This window comes from Oreochromis aureus, linkage group 18 (genome assembly GCF_013358895.1).
Source record: "Oreochromis aureus strain Israel breed Guangdong linkage group 18, ZZ_aureus, whole genome shotgun sequence".
Lineage (NCBI taxonomy): Eukaryota > Metazoa > Chordata > Actinopteri > Cichliformes > Cichlidae > Oreochromis > Oreochromis aureus.
The window spans coordinates 4,733,063-4,748,611 of record NC_052959.1 but is presented as its reverse complement, the minus strand read 5'-3'; the positions used below and the strand labels follow the sequence as shown (position 1 = coordinate 4,748,611).

The following is a 15,549-nucleotide window of genomic DNA, read 5'->3' as shown; positions in this document are numbered from 1 at the left end:
CAATGATATTCTAGAAGAACAGAACAAAACTGTAAAATACACAGTTAAATACTTTTATATTAGGATTTTTTTTTACAGTGTAGCGACACTAAAGAGGTTCTTCTCCATGCATTTGTGTCTTCACGTATCGATTATTGTAACGCTCTCCTTTCTGGGCTACCAAAGAAAAGTTTTAGAGGTTTACAGATGGTGCAAAAATGCAGCTGCTCGCATTTTAACTAAAACTGGAAAATTTGAGCACATTAACCCCGTACTGAAATCCCTTCATTGGCTACCTTGTCAGGTTCAAGCAGATTTTAAGGTCCTGCTGCTCACTTACAAGGCTTTAAATGGTTTGGCATCCTCATACCTCTCTGATCTTTTACACCTTTATGTTCCATCCCATGCTCTCCGATCCCAGGATTCTGGCCTTTTAAAAGTTCCTAGAGCCAGAAAAAAGACTATTGGGGAGCGAGCTTTTGTCTTTTCGTGCCCCATTTTTATGGAACAACCTCCCTCAAGATATTAGGCAGGCATGCTCGGTGGAGGTTTTTAAAGCTAAGTTGAAGACCCACTTGTTCACCCCATCCTACATGTCTTAATTCTATGGCATTTAGTTTTTAAAATTTTTATCGTTTTTAACTTTTATTATGTTTTTAACTTGTTATTGTGTTTTTAACTTGGATTGCTATGTATCGCTTTTTATTTATTTATCTCTTTATTTTCAAATAGCTGTACAGCACTTTGTTTGAAAGCACTTTATAAATAAAGTTATCATTATTATTATTATTATTACATGAAAGATAAAAGCTAAACCAAGAACTCGGTCCTAAAATGCAAAGAAACAACCACTAAAACTTTCACATCCAGGGGTCTGAGACTAACTTACTTTCTTATTATATGCCACGTAGCCTTAATATTATGACCACCTGCCTAATATTGTGTTGGTCCCCCTTTTGCTGCCGAAACAGTCTGTTGGGTCTGTTCCCACAAACCCCGCTAGTTCTAGAGACTTATTCATCATGAAAGAAAACAAGACAGTCGATCGATCGATTACTTGCGCAAGGGAGGCCTCGTTGGTATCTTAGCTCATCACGAATGACCCCAACGATGGCCTCCTCTCGCTGCCTTTTATTGAGAGACAGTTCACACAAAACACAGCAAGCAACGCCCACATGGTTCTAAGGCATTGTATGTATATGTGTGAACTTCTATATGTAAGTAGGAATGTGTGTGTGTGTGTGTGTGTGTGTGTGTGTGTGTGTGTGTGTGTGTGTGTGTGTGTGTGTGTGTGTGTGTTGAGACCTCCTGCTGGGCAGGAAGCTTACATCAAAAAGACCTTCACAAGGATGTTGCCTGTAATAAAGGACTACAGCCCCTCACCCAGAACCTCGAGAATCTGGGGAGGGGGACAGTGGAATTCCTTTCATCCTACAGTTAAACAATGTAGATATGGATGGTAAGCATAAAAATGACAAACATTTAACAATTCACTCTAACACAGTCCTGTCCCATGTCCTGGACTCCCTGAAGGTGTGCTGTGGTATCTGCACCAAGATCTTCAGGTCTTGTAAGTTGCGGGCTGTGGGCTCCATGGATCGGACTTGTTTTTCCAGCACATTCCGCAGATGCTCGATTCGATTGAGATCTGGGGAATATGGAGGCCAAGTCAAACCTCAAACTCGCTATTGTGCTCCTCAAATCATTCCTGAACCATTTTTGCTTTATGGCAGGCAAATTATCCTGCTGAAAGAGGCCACAGGCACCAGAGTTAATACTGCTAACATGAAAAGTGCACACCGTCAGCAATGCTTAGGTAGGTGGTACATGTTAAAGTAACATCCACATGGATAGCAGGACGCAAGGTTTCCCAGTAAAACATTGCACAAAGCATCACACTGCCTGTGTCGGCTTGCCTTTTCCCATAGTGCATCCTGGTTCCCCAGGTAAGTGATGGACACACACCCAGCCATTCCTATAATGTAAAACAAAATGTTATTCATCAGAGCAGGCCACCTTCTCCAGCATGGGAATCCTGACTGATCTGTGGCTATGCAGCCCCATATGCAACAAACTGTGATGCTCTGTGTATTCTGACACATTTCTATTAGAACCAGCTTTCCACTTGGAGACGCTCTGACCAAGTCACCTATTCATCACAACTTGGCAGTTATCAAACTCGCTCATATTCTTACGCTTGCCCATTTTTCCTGCTTCTAACACATCAACTCTGAGGACAAAATGCTCCCTAATATATCCCACCCACTAACAGGTGCCATGATGAAGAGATAATCAGTGTTATTCACTTCAACTGTCAGTGGTCATAATGTTATGCCTGATCGGTGTAAGTACTTAGGAATTATAATTGACGACTCCCTCTCTTTTATAGCATGCATTCAGCAAGTGGTGAAAAACGTAAAATCGATTTGGTTTTTACTTTCAAACAGAGACCTTTGAGGGAAGAAAGAGTTGCTTCCACTTTCATGTCAGTGCTGGATTATGGTGTTGCTACTTATATGCATCTGTTTTCACAACGGCTATGCCGGATACTGTTCATCACGTAGCACTGAGGTTTTATTAGAAACCTTAAAGCTCTTTCCCACAACTCTATGTTGTACGCATTTGTCATTTCATAGACTCAACCAGTGCACATTGTTTTTTTTAGTCTGATTTTGCTTTGCTCCTATCTTACTTACTCACATTCATTAATTAAGTGTGGAAAGTTATTGTTACTGGTCCCAAATCTCGTTCCTTCCGTCTGTCCTGAAAGTTTATTGTGAATTTCGAAAAAATAAGCGTTCAGAATTGTAACTGTCTCCTCCTCGAATCAACACAAACTTATATTCATTATGATCTCCACTTTAAGGAGATTTCAGGTAACCTGGAGGCAGTTACTTCAGGCTGAATATTAGTACCCCCTGTGTATTTGCCCAAGACTGGCTTAAAATTAATAATTTTTGGTTATTTTTGGACTAATTCTTTTGTGCTTTTTAATGTGTGTATTTGCATCTGTGATACTAGTCTACTCAACTGCTGTATTCCTGTCTGTCTTGGCCAGGACATTCTTAAAAATGAAACTTTTTTTAATCTAAATACTTCATTTAAAGGGTTTTATTACTTTGGATAAATAATAAGGGTTAAATGCAAATAAATAAGAAAATAAATAATGTTTACGAGGATGTTTTCAGCTGAAAGTTAAAGGTTTGTTTAAAGGAAGCGTACGGGTCAGGGAGATTTTAAACACTGCAGGCGATGATAAATGGAAACACTCTCTTACTTAACAGCACAGACATCCTGACTAACATGGTCGGTTTGCGAAGGAAAAAAAGTTACCATCGGACGTGAGAAGCAAAGCGTTTACTGTCAGAGTGCAGATATCTCTGGATGAGAGGCTCATTTGCTGCTGTTTATCTTGCTCTCAAATTTCAAATTACCACTTCCTGTATACTCCAAATATTTCCTGCTAGTAACCATATCTGACACAAAATATTAAATTAAGCAAATAAGATAGAGAGCATCTCACTTACACTAAATGGATGCTCTTCTCAGTTGCAGCCCCCTTTTACATCAAGTGTAGATATATTAAAAAGAAGGGCGTAATAGCCTCGCGCCTTTAAAAGATTCATACCAGCAGCCATTAAAAAAAAACATGAAAGGTCCTCATGGTTCATACTGGTGACAGTTCTCCCATTAATATAAACTCTGCATAATGTACCATTTGATGCATGCAGAGATCTGGGCCTTAGTTGTCGAGGGAAAAATGCACAAATATTTACAGATCACAAACTGCTGCCTTCGGGAAAGTCACAGCGTGAGAATAACAGAAGCCACCGGCTTCAGCGGAAACAGTGGTAGCTGTGTGGCCACGCCGAACACCAGCATCCATGAAGCATTTTATTACAGTGGTCATTGTTTGGCTAGGGGTGCAACAGTATTAAGAAGGAGGTCAGGCTAACAGATGCAATGCAGTGCAAAGTTAGCTGCTGGTGCACCGCTAAACTAGATGCAAGTGAAACCTTTGAAACAGTAGAATAAGAAACAATAATCAGGATTGAAACAAATTTCTTTATTATATATCCAGTACAATGCAAATGTTTTAGGAACATCAGATGTTTAGATCTTTAACCCTGCCTGAGTCAGAGCCCTCAACTGGGGATCTGACTTAGACAAGCACAATCTGTACTTACTGGTACTGGCATTTTAAAGAAACCTTTCAGTCAAATAAAATATGTACAGGAGAGTTTTACTTTACTACAGGTTATATGCTTTATTCAGTGCTTGTAGAAGCAAAGCCTGAAATCTTAAAGAGCTACATTCAGCAACTAGAAAGTCTGGTCCTGAAACCCATGGCATAACACTCATCATTCATTGATGTCAGCAATATGGAGTGATAGCCTAAATTCACAAAAGAATTTTGATCTCCTGGACACTTAGAGCAACGGCTCTGCAAAAAGTACTTGACTACTGTGGACAAATGTACCTAGAAATAGCCTTGCTTTAAATGTATAATGTGGTCATGCTAACAATGGGTTTTTCTATTTACTCCACTATATCTTATTTTTTCAAGTAAAAAAGAAGGAAAAAACTAGGAATTGCCCTTTCAGTCCATTAATCCAGTAAATATGTTTAACTTGTAAGTCCTACATCCAGCCAAGTAATCTAAAAGTTAAATGACTCAGACAATTAAAGACATTCCCCTTCAAACTAGTCTGCTTGGGTACAGTGCCTCGAAACCACTGCCGGCATTTCTGCACCATTTGGAACGTGCCACTGTGACTTCTTTTTACTCCAAATTTAGAAGATGAAGGGTTCAGATACAACCAGCATGACAACTGGAAGATTTTCCACTTACGTGGACAAAAACCTTATTCTGTTCTACTCTAGTCCATGCTCCTGGTCTTGGTCCTCACCTCCCACCCTGCTTTTGGTCTTAGAAACTCTCAACTCTGAAACTGCTCGGCTGTAGCTAGAAACCGAGCTCTCATCAGCACTGATGGTTGATGTTAAGTGCACAGGGAAGAGGCCAAAAATATGAGAAGAAATCTAAAAAATGTAGCTGTATTTAAAGAGGTGCATGAGAAGATGACATTATAACGGACGGGTTTATGCCAGATTTTCGATTTTTACAAGCTCACTCCTGAAACACTTTGATCACACTCTTTAAAGCAGGAACATACTGAACGTTTACTTCTCTGTCTTTTCTTTATTGGTTTTTTATGGATCATCAGCGTGTACTAAAAATTAAAACACAGCTCATTATGTAGTGCTATATTTGTAGTTTCTACAAAACTAAAGCAAACAAGGATGGCTGTGATTTTACTGACACTGAGTCAAAAGCCTGTCATTTTCTGCTGAAAGTAATTACGCATGATTTCAGCTGTCAGTTTAACAAAACACACAAATTGGGAACGTAATGACTGAATCTCAGTTGTTTTGCTGACGACCGTGATTAGATTTTTCTCTCCCATAGATACACGTGAAGTGGGATATGTGGCTGCTATCGCTGCATTTGTGTTTGACAATTTTCACTGTTAATTTTGTTAGAGGATGGCATGTAACATTTAGCAGCCATCTGGCACTGTAGGGATGTCATTATTCATTTTCTCTCTTGAAGTTCAATGAACTCTTGCAAAACTGCCAAAACTTACTAAAAACTTTTTTTCTTCTTCTTTAGCAGGAGCTGTGGTGAAGCAGCCACCTGTTTGATGAATTATTAAAATGTGAAATGAGACAAAACACCAGGACACTTTTGATTTACGACAACAGTTCTTTCACTTTCTTTTCTGTTTTCCTCGCAACGATCCCCCTGACTATGTGACTCAATAAACTCGTGGCTTTCAATAAGAGACAATCAGGGCCACTAGCAACCCATTCCCACCCCACTGTCTCCATTAGTCTGCGGCGAGCATATTTCATATTTTAATTAACTGAGTCAATGAAGGTATTCCTCTTGAGGGCGTCATGTCGAGGGTGTGGTACAGCAGGCACAAATGAGCCAAAAAAAAATAAGAGAGGGAGTTTGAGAAAAAAAAAATTCTCACACAAAATAGTGGGGTGAGAGAGTGATGGGTTGTCAGGTGGGAGTGTGGTCTTAATCATTGATCCCAAGCAGGCAGCAGAATGAGAACAAAGGCCACTAAAATATTCATTAAAACCTGTTCTGAGCTCGTCGTGTGAGAAAGCAATAGAGAGAGGAGTTGAGAGAGAGGAGAGGGAGGACACTGTTAGGAGTAATGAGAGGAGGTTAGCTTTTTAACATCTCATTACTGGAGTCCACTGGCTCCCACAGAGACGGGAAGATAGAGACCCTGTCACTGAGCTCTGTAATTTGAACCCCGATCATATCGCACCCCCGAGATGTCACCGTGATAGGATCTCCTTCACACAGACGCACATCTCACTCTGTAACCAAAATCACCGCGTGCCCCACTGGCCCTGCTGCCAATGACGATGCCATGGCTGGATCTCTCCCACTAGGAAATCAAATAAATAAACCTTGTGTATTTGAAATGATAATGCCGAGCTTTCTGTGCAACGAGGGGAAGGGTGTATTTTCCCCTTTCCAAAAAAACATGAGAAGCATTTCAGGGCTGGTGAGCTTGAAAGACGGACCACGCTGGGCAGAGAGAATCAAACAAGCGCTGCGTGTGTGTTGACGCTCTCTGGAGCAGAAAGAACCGTGCATTTACAGTATGTGCATACCTGAAAACCCAGGTTCGTGTACCGGTTAGTGTTATGTGTGTGTTGTGCTGCTGGCCACCTGCTCACTGTTATTGCTGCTTCCCTTTTATCTCCCCCACTTTTTCTCTATCCTTGACGGGGCCACAGATCAGTTCCGTTTCTCTCCCCAGCATACGCATTTCTCCTCAAACAGCAGCCAAAATGTTGACTTGGACGAATGCTTGCCATTTTTTCTTTTTACTTTCAGTGCATGAAAGTGGAAAAGTGGGCAAAAAAAAGGAAAAGCAAAGAAGTGTATCATTGACACCGAAAAAGAATTCAGGCAGGTAAAAATGGTAGCATATATTTGGAGCGAGCAAAAAACAAACAAACGTATAAACCCACACCGGTGGTTAAACAATATTAAATTTTGACTTCTTCTTTCGACTGAATGAGGGAGACAGATGCTTTGTGCCACTCCTGAGCCGTGGGGTAAGGGCCTTTTGAAGAAGTGCCAGTGAACATCACATGGAGGTTCTCATTTTCCCTCCCCTCGCCTCTGCCTTGCGTGCTCGTGTTTACTCAAGGGCAAATATGTGAGGGAATATGTGAACTCACGGGCCACATTGCTGTTTCGCTCACATGTTGTAGATGCTGATGAATAAGTCAATGGCTTTCGAAGGCTGGTCATTGCATCTTTGCACTTTTGCAGCCTCGAGTGTCTGTTAGAAATACTATAATTGAATGTTCTGCAGTTTGAAAGGTGTCTTTGACTACAGGTCGTTTGGGTCGTGTCAGAGAGGTGCACACTACTTGGCTCTTTGTGTCACTCTCTACAATGAGTGGAGGGTGTGAGAGTCAGCTAAAATCCACTGTTTGTGGCTTCAGAGAAGAATGACATTTGAGCAAATAAATCCACTGTACTGGCCTGTATTAAAAGGAAAATGACACCCTACCTCCCCTGCTGTTCCTCCTTGGAGTAACCTTGCAATTTATTTCATGGCTCTCACAAACAGATTACGCATTCAGATTTTTTTCATCCATCACTCTGGTCACACTCTGTAAAATGCTGGATTCTACATTCCAGTATTAGGCTTGAAATCTGTTCCCTTCAAAATAAATAAATAAATAACTAAAATAACTGGATGTGCATCAGTGTCAGCAAATCTCTTATTAAACTGTGTATTAAGTAGAGAGTAATGTACCAAACATTCAGGTAATGCTAGCAGGCTTTTTATTTTTAGCCTGAGCTGACTTTCATCGATTAAAATGACAAACATGGCTGGTTTCAGACTATATGAGCTCTAGTTAATTACCATGAAGTCCATTAGGAATGTTGCCTGGTAATGTTCTGTCTGTGTATCTGTGATTGAAAAAGGAAGAAGTAGAAGAAAAACACTGACTCTAAGTGTCTGTGATGAGTTCCAGCTAAAAGCTGAAGCTCATGGCAACCTATGGTTTACATAAGGCAGAATTTCCTGGTTACACTTTTATTCTTTATTCATTCATTCATATTTGTTGTTTCACTTTCACAAAATCAGAAGCATTTAAACATTCAGTTTAAAATGTCCTAATTCTCAGTATGTGCATTTGTCATGGTTTATCATTTGTACATTTAACTGTTCAGGAAAATGGACAGAAGCGATGCTCAGTTGGCACTAAGAGGGTCAAAGTGTGCCAAGAAAATGCCCCTCAAACCATTAGACCAATACCAGTCTGAACTGCAGGTGGGATCCATGCTTTCATGCCGTTCGTGCCAAATTCCGACCCTCCCATCCAAATGTCACATGAGAACATTTTCATGGTAGGATAAGACCAGCTTCAGTTTTCTGCTGTCTAAATTTTGGTGAACACTTGCAAACTGTAACCTCAGTTTCCTGTTATTAGCTGACAGGATTAGCACCATGACCATGTCATTGGCTGATATTTGCATTAAGTAGACCTGCGGTGTATAATTTGCCCCTTTAACACAGAATTTGTTAAGATCCAAGATTTTCTGTCACTAAAATATATTGGAGGTTCTAAGGTGCTACATAAAATACAGCATTGCAATGTTAACTACAGGCAGCTCTTTTAGCGCTCATTTGAAACTTGACCGCCAGCTAGTAATTCTTGCTATGTATCATTAAATTTGACATTCAGTTTCCTTGGTGACAGATAACATTGCAAGCTAAGCACGCATTTCCAAAGGCCAACATTCACTTGTGAAAAAACTGTTACAGTTATGTTCATGTTATTGGTTTTGGAACAACTCCTGACACACATCTGTGGATGCAACGCTTTCTTCCTGCAACTTTGATTCATTTTACTTTCAAGCCAATTTGTTCCTTAGATTCAATTTCAGCACACTGACTCCTGGTCAGTTTCAATCCATTTGGTGCTATCTCCAATAATTAGGCCTTGCATTAACCATGCCTCCCAACAGTCTTTCCTTCCTCTTCCACCACCTCATCTGAACAGGAAGCACGAGCACTTTCAAATGAGATCAGAGCTTTTGAGATTTAGATTCTTGATGATATTAACTATTAACCTGGCTCACGCGTCCCTTCCTCTCTACGACTCTAGCGGTTGATCCCTAAGTGGGTGATTGGCCTCCGGGCAGCAGAATCCATGCATGGCCAAAATTAAATTCGTGGGCCACAGATGACTTTGCTGACCTTCCGGCTTCCTGAGTTTAGTGGAAATGATTGCCACATGCAGCGAGTGATAATTAACCACCCTCAAAGCACTCCACTAATCATTCTGATCTCTGTAGAAATTATGAGAGGGACAGTGCGTTGCTTTTCACCTGTGCGGTTGGATATATACAGTAGGTCTCTCAAAAGAGGCAATGCATTTTATTTGTTTTAAATAGTACACAGCCAGGAGAAACATCCTGTTTTATCATTTCCCTTTTCAGAAAGGGAAATGGCATAAAATCTAAAACAAAATCCTTACTCCACCATGAAATAACCTTTACAGATACTGATTTGATCCTTTTTTCCAACCAGTGGAGACACATTTGCCTCCAGATTATGTATGAACTGCTTCCATTTTGACATTGTGTGACCTGAACCATATTCTACTCCAAGAAAAGCTGAAAGGTTGAGCCAGCGCCGTAGCTCCGCAAACGCACATAACGCACACTGCGTAGGGCACCAACTGGCCGGTAGGGCACCAAAAAAATCAGGGTCGTAAAAAAAAATAAAATAAACCATATTAATACTATAAATATCATATGCATTAATATGGTTAAACAATACAAAAGCAACATAAAACAATTTTCCCGAGAAAAGGGGTGAATCTGCTTTGTGCCCTGTCTCCAGTCTCCTCCTGGTGCCCCCCCCGCCCCCCCCACTCCCACTCCCAGTGGTCTGTTCTATAATGCCTCAATTCGGTATTGGTAAACACCTGTTTGAACATGGCCTCGAAACGCAACAACAGGAGTCGGGAGCGGAGAAAAGAAAGAAGAAGTGGAAGCGTGATGAAACTCAGGCGTCGCTTGCCGGTAAGGCAATGTTTAAATAATAACAATAAGAAAAAGTTCATTATTGTAGCCCTTGCTTGCACGCTCATGTCCGTCAACTCTGTGATAGCTCCTGTTAGCAGTGTTCATACTGTGTTAACAAATGTTGCAAATGATTGATGTTGGGTAGTTTGTTTACGTTGTGGATATGAATATAGAATGGACTACTAAAAGCAACTCATCATGGTCACTCAATTGACGGTTTTCAGATAACGTTAGCAATCGTGAGACTAGCATTTCCTCCTCAGGTTGCTAGCTGGCTAACGTCATGCATGCTACTGATTAACCTTAACTTTGGGATAGGTCAGTGATGCAGTCAAGTATTATTATCAGATTAGACAAGATTACTTTGTATGTTGCTGCATTTCAGGATATCTATAAAGACGCATATCTTATTTATGCGGCATAAATAAGATATAGGTTTCATATTACAGTGTAATATGAAACCTATATCTTCCAGTAATATAGATTTCCTACTTGCGCATTTATATCAAATTATGTACAGCATGTTTATATTGCCATTTGCCATTATGACAATCTATACATGTAAAATATAGTTAGTAATTTTAAATGTACCAGTGACTTACTTAATTTATTAGTCTTATAATGCAATTTTTCGTAGGCCTACTGTAGATTCAAAATTGTATTTCTGTAAAATCCTGAATATTTTCTCTTGTATGCAGGGTCAATGCTTAAATATGTTCAAGGAGGATCTCAAGGACAGGATGAACCATCCAGTAGTAGTGCCATCCCTGGACATCAACCACCAGCCATTGTAGACCCTGCAACAATCCCTAGCCAAGAAGAACAAGAACCATCAACCACCAGTTCAGGTACAGTTCCATACACAAGTACCACTGAGAGTCCTGTCACTGAGAGACTATCAGAAAGTGACACTGTGGAGACATGTGTGCCCCCTTCAACCGATCCTGCTCTTTGGCCAGCTCACATTGTAGATGCTGATCGTGTTGAAATTGTGCGGAGAGGTCCTTTTAATGTCAGCTCTGATTTTAATTTTCCAAAGGGGCCTGAGTATTTATTTGTAACAGTATTTTTAACCTCCTTTAACCTTATTTATTGGTTTAACTGTCATGTTTGTTGTTATTTAATTAAACAAATTCCACTGAGAAATTCAAAAGTATTAATGTTTTGTTTTTGTTTTTTTTTAAGTGGCGGGGGCACCACCATAAAGCATTTGTGCTTAGGGCACCCAAATGGCTAGCAACGGCCCTGGGTTGAGCCACAGCACTAACACCAATATCAGCGGAGTAGTTTCTTAAAAATGCTTTGGGCACAATGATTATTATCTGTGTGAATGAAGGTGGAATTAAATTTCCCCTTTTCTTGTATTGTTTGTTGCTTCTCAAGTTTTGGATTTTCAGTAAAGAAGAACATAAGAATTGCAGATAATAATGAAGACATATTTGTACTGGCACCCCAGGTCAACATGGAATATACAAAGTGTCATAAAGAGCAAACAACACCGACTGTTGGTGCAGCTCTACATATGGAGATGGGGAGGTTAAATGCTGTTCCCTGATTACTTTGAGGGAAAACAGAATTTTTATACCTAAAGGGAAAACCATATGAACATTTATTTGGTACCTCTTCAGATATGTTAAATTATGTGGTTATGTTAAGCACAACAATTAAAAATAACAAGAAAAAAGAAACAGAAAAAAAAGAAGAAAGAAACAACTTTTGTTTCCTTTCAGTTTTGATGTGTTGCCATGGCTTTATTTGTCCTTCTGTGCACCATTAAAGTGACTTAACTGTGTCCACTGAGAGCAAATGAAAATCTGTTGCTTCTGTGGTTTGACACAAACAAACATTGTTATTATTGTTGCATCTTTGCTTGTAAAGTAACACAAAGTCACCCGCTTGTATGCTTTATTGCTATGGATTCCGGGTGTGTTCATATTTGCATCAATACACATTGCAAGTGTGCCTCTCTGCTAAAGGGAACATAATTTGGTGAGCATTCACACTAAACACTGTACTGCAAACGTAAATCTTGGCATTCAGTTCTTTAATGAAGTAAAGCCTTTGAGGTGTGAGGGGCGGGGTCTGAGCTTGTGCACTGTGAAACCAATTAAAAAGCGAAACTGAAAAACATCAGGGCTTTATGATTATTTATAAAACTGATATCACTGCAGTAGCTATAGAGATTTGGAGAGAGAAAAAAGCTACAGCAGTAATCTTTATTTATTGCAGTGTTTTGTAGATTGATATAATTTAACAGAGCATCAGTCTGACCTAGTAAGCAGGTAACTACCAGCAGCAGTGGTAGTTACCTTATTTTCAGCACTCATAAAGTGTCAAGTTAACCTCTTAAGCACGCACACCTAACCCTAAATGCGATCTCCTCCCTTTTGCCCTGTATCTGGGGGCATTGGTGCTTAAGAGGATGAGTGTGGAGTAAAGTAGTTACCAAGTGTTTGTCCCTAAAGCAGTTGGGACCACATAATTATCCAGTTTTCTCTGAATCCTTTGCCCAGCCTGGTGAAGGTCCAGGCAGCAGTGGATGTCCCGCTGAATAACTAACGTTTATTCACAGACACTCATTTTTCACAGAAAAGTCACAAAGTAAAACTAAAACTAAATTTAAAAAACAGGAACATCAACAGAAGGCCTGATTAAACCGAAACATTTTAACACAGAGTCAGCTAAATGGAGCTGGAGTGGTGAACTGGTCCTGAGCCTTGGAGAATGAAAGGCTCTGTCTTCCCTGTTCTTCAGTCTTGTACGAGGGAAAACTAATAGATTTTGAGCTTGAGTGAAGACAGCAAGCAGAAGTGTTTAACAAGCAGTTGATATATATAATCTATGTTCAGCCTTGGATGGGATTTTGTTCTGTTAAGGGTGCCATCATTTTAACTGGGAACCTTAGTGCTGTTCTTAGTCTTTCTTTCAGCTCTGTGTTGTACTTCTTCTACTCCCGTCAAAGGCTCATTGACTTGGATCTATGAATCTGCTTTGTGTGTCAAACATTAGTCCAGTCATACCTGTATTGAGAAGACTTTTACCAAATATACATACATACATACTCCTTAGAATTTTAGTCCTAAAATGCATAAAGTTTAAAAAAAGTGAGTAAGGAGGTTGTGTTGAGAACAAGCTAAAAGTCTCTCTCCCTCTCTCTCTCTCTCTTTAAATGTTGCTATACACTACAGTACTCAGAGCATTTCCATGATTGCAACAACACTGTTTGTTCATGTGTTATCCTGTAAAATACATTTTGCATGTTGCCAAGTGCTTGTTTAAACTGCATGAGGTAATTTGATTGTAGGGAATGTTATGAATTGGTGATATATGAATAAAACTGAAATGAACTTAAATAAATGAAGATAAAGATTCACGGTGATATCGGCATTGTGGGAGCTGAAAGTCCTGCGCCAAGTGTTTCCCAGCTGAGGTACAAATGGCAGAACAATGTCCCACACGCTCCATTTCACCAAAGTCTTATGTGCTTACCTGAATGTGGCCTTGAGGATCTGTCCAGAGGTGCTCTCTTTGGTGTGGTTGTTGTATCCGTAGAAAAGGTCCCCAAACACCGTCTGGTTGGCAGGGATATCAAGCACCTCTCCACAGTCTATTCCCTCAGTGCAAGCCTCAGACAGTGGCAGGCACGACCTCCCATCTGGACCGCGTTTGTAGTCTTCGATGCACCTACAGCAAACAGGGATTAAAGTCATTTACCCGATCCATGGATTTCTTCTTTCTTTTGTTTTCTTTTCAACACTGACTGTCAGTTTAATTACTTACTCTATTGTCTATTTGTTTTCAGGTTTTCTGCTCAGGCATTTTCCTTTTGAATCCTTTTATTGTAGTTATTAAGCATATCAATCTTTAGTGTGCAGACAACAAATGTTTATTATTCTTGAAAATAAAAAAAAAATGTTCACACTGAAAAACTGAACAAAGTTGAAGTAAACAACAACAACAACAACAATAATAATCTGACACACCTGTAGACAAAAGTTATCACAGACTTTTAATAACTACCTTTTAATTCAATTAAAAAGCAGATAAGTATATTAAATTAAAAACACATTAACTTTACCTAAAGTCACCAACTTTGGTCTATTAAAAAAATCATTGGAGGCCCTTTTGATATTTACTTAGACGAGAGAACAATTCTCCACAATCTGTGTGCAATCTAACGGTCAACAAGTCAATATCTTACTTTACTTATATCAAAGAAGGTAAATAAAACACATGCAGACAAACATAGGACAACTTGGTAGCTGACACGCCATGCATTACATTTTAGGTAACACCCATAGTTTCTGCAGCAAACAAAGAATTTTACAGGCACATGTACTAACTACAGGCTACCAGAAAGGTGCAGACTGAAGCTGACAAAACAGATGTTGGTTGGTCCTCCCCCTTCATGTCTTACTTGAGCACTCTTACTGCAGTCTATAAATGCATGCATAATCCTGTCTACAGCCTGACAGGGCTTATATTATATAACTACCCACAAACACTACCGTGATGATGTCAGGCAGATCTTGGCATGTTAAAAAATATGAGCCTTTCTCACATAATCTTCCAAATAGGTCAAGTTAGTCAAAACCAACCAGTTTAATCTAACTAAAAATTGGGAAAATATTTGAAAGACACACCTATTGAAGTTAGTAGAATATGTTATAAATATTTAGTTTATACCCACTGTAAAGCCAAAATGCCATTTTTACCTTTCAGTAGTTTCCACAACTTAATAAATGTAATTTCTTCTTATGTTTTGGTTTCTGTGCAGTTGCCAAATTAAAAAAACAAAGTATGATTTCATGTATCACTATTCAGAAAAGTCTCTTTTTGCTAAGTTCAAAGCATGAACAACTCATGACTTCACAACTCACTAGAATCAGCAAAATCATGTCTGCTTAACTGATATATAATCCACCATTTCAAGAAAGGAGCTAGAATCCAAACACTGAGAGTCCTCTCAAGGTTCTTTCATATTGATGATGTTTTGACATCTCAGTACATATATACTCTGAAATGAATCAAAGGCACACAAAGTGGAGGCAGTGAAATAGGGGGTGGAGTGGGGTGGAAAGCAAAAAGATAATCTGTCAGGGATTTACACTATGAGAAGCTCTCTCCTGGATGCTAAATGTCGCAAAGCTAATGCCAGTCTCCGATGGGAAAAGTGGAGGATTAGCCACATCTGCACTATGGGAAGAGACGACAACAAAATGCTGTTGTTGAGAATTCAATGAAGCAGCAGTCTGTATCACCCGCTTATGTAAATTTGACACAAATTCGTACGCCTGCAACATGATGTTTGCCCTAAAGATGACAGCAGCTTGTTGTGTTCAATTAGAAAAGTGTTGTTTATCGAAAAATGTGCCATTTCACAGCGGAGATGATCAAAATTCATTGCTTTTGTTTTAATT

The 15,549-nt window shown here is 39.6% G+C and overlaps 1 protein-coding gene across 6 annotated transcripts in view; it reads right to left on the bottom strand.

The window, feature by feature from the left end:
* Positions 1–15,549, bottom strand: part of astn1 (astrotactin 1) — a 417,314-nt gene that overhangs the window by 206,279 nt on the left and 195,486 nt on the right. For all 6 annotated transcript variants that reach the window (XM_039602830.1, XM_039602832.1, XM_039602833.1 and 3 more), the window contains one exon: positions 13,619–13,813. In XM_039602830.1, coding sequence (XP_039458764.1) covers positions 13,619–13,813 — 195 coding nt within the window. The remainder of the gene's footprint in view (positions 1–13,618; positions 13,814–15,549) is intronic.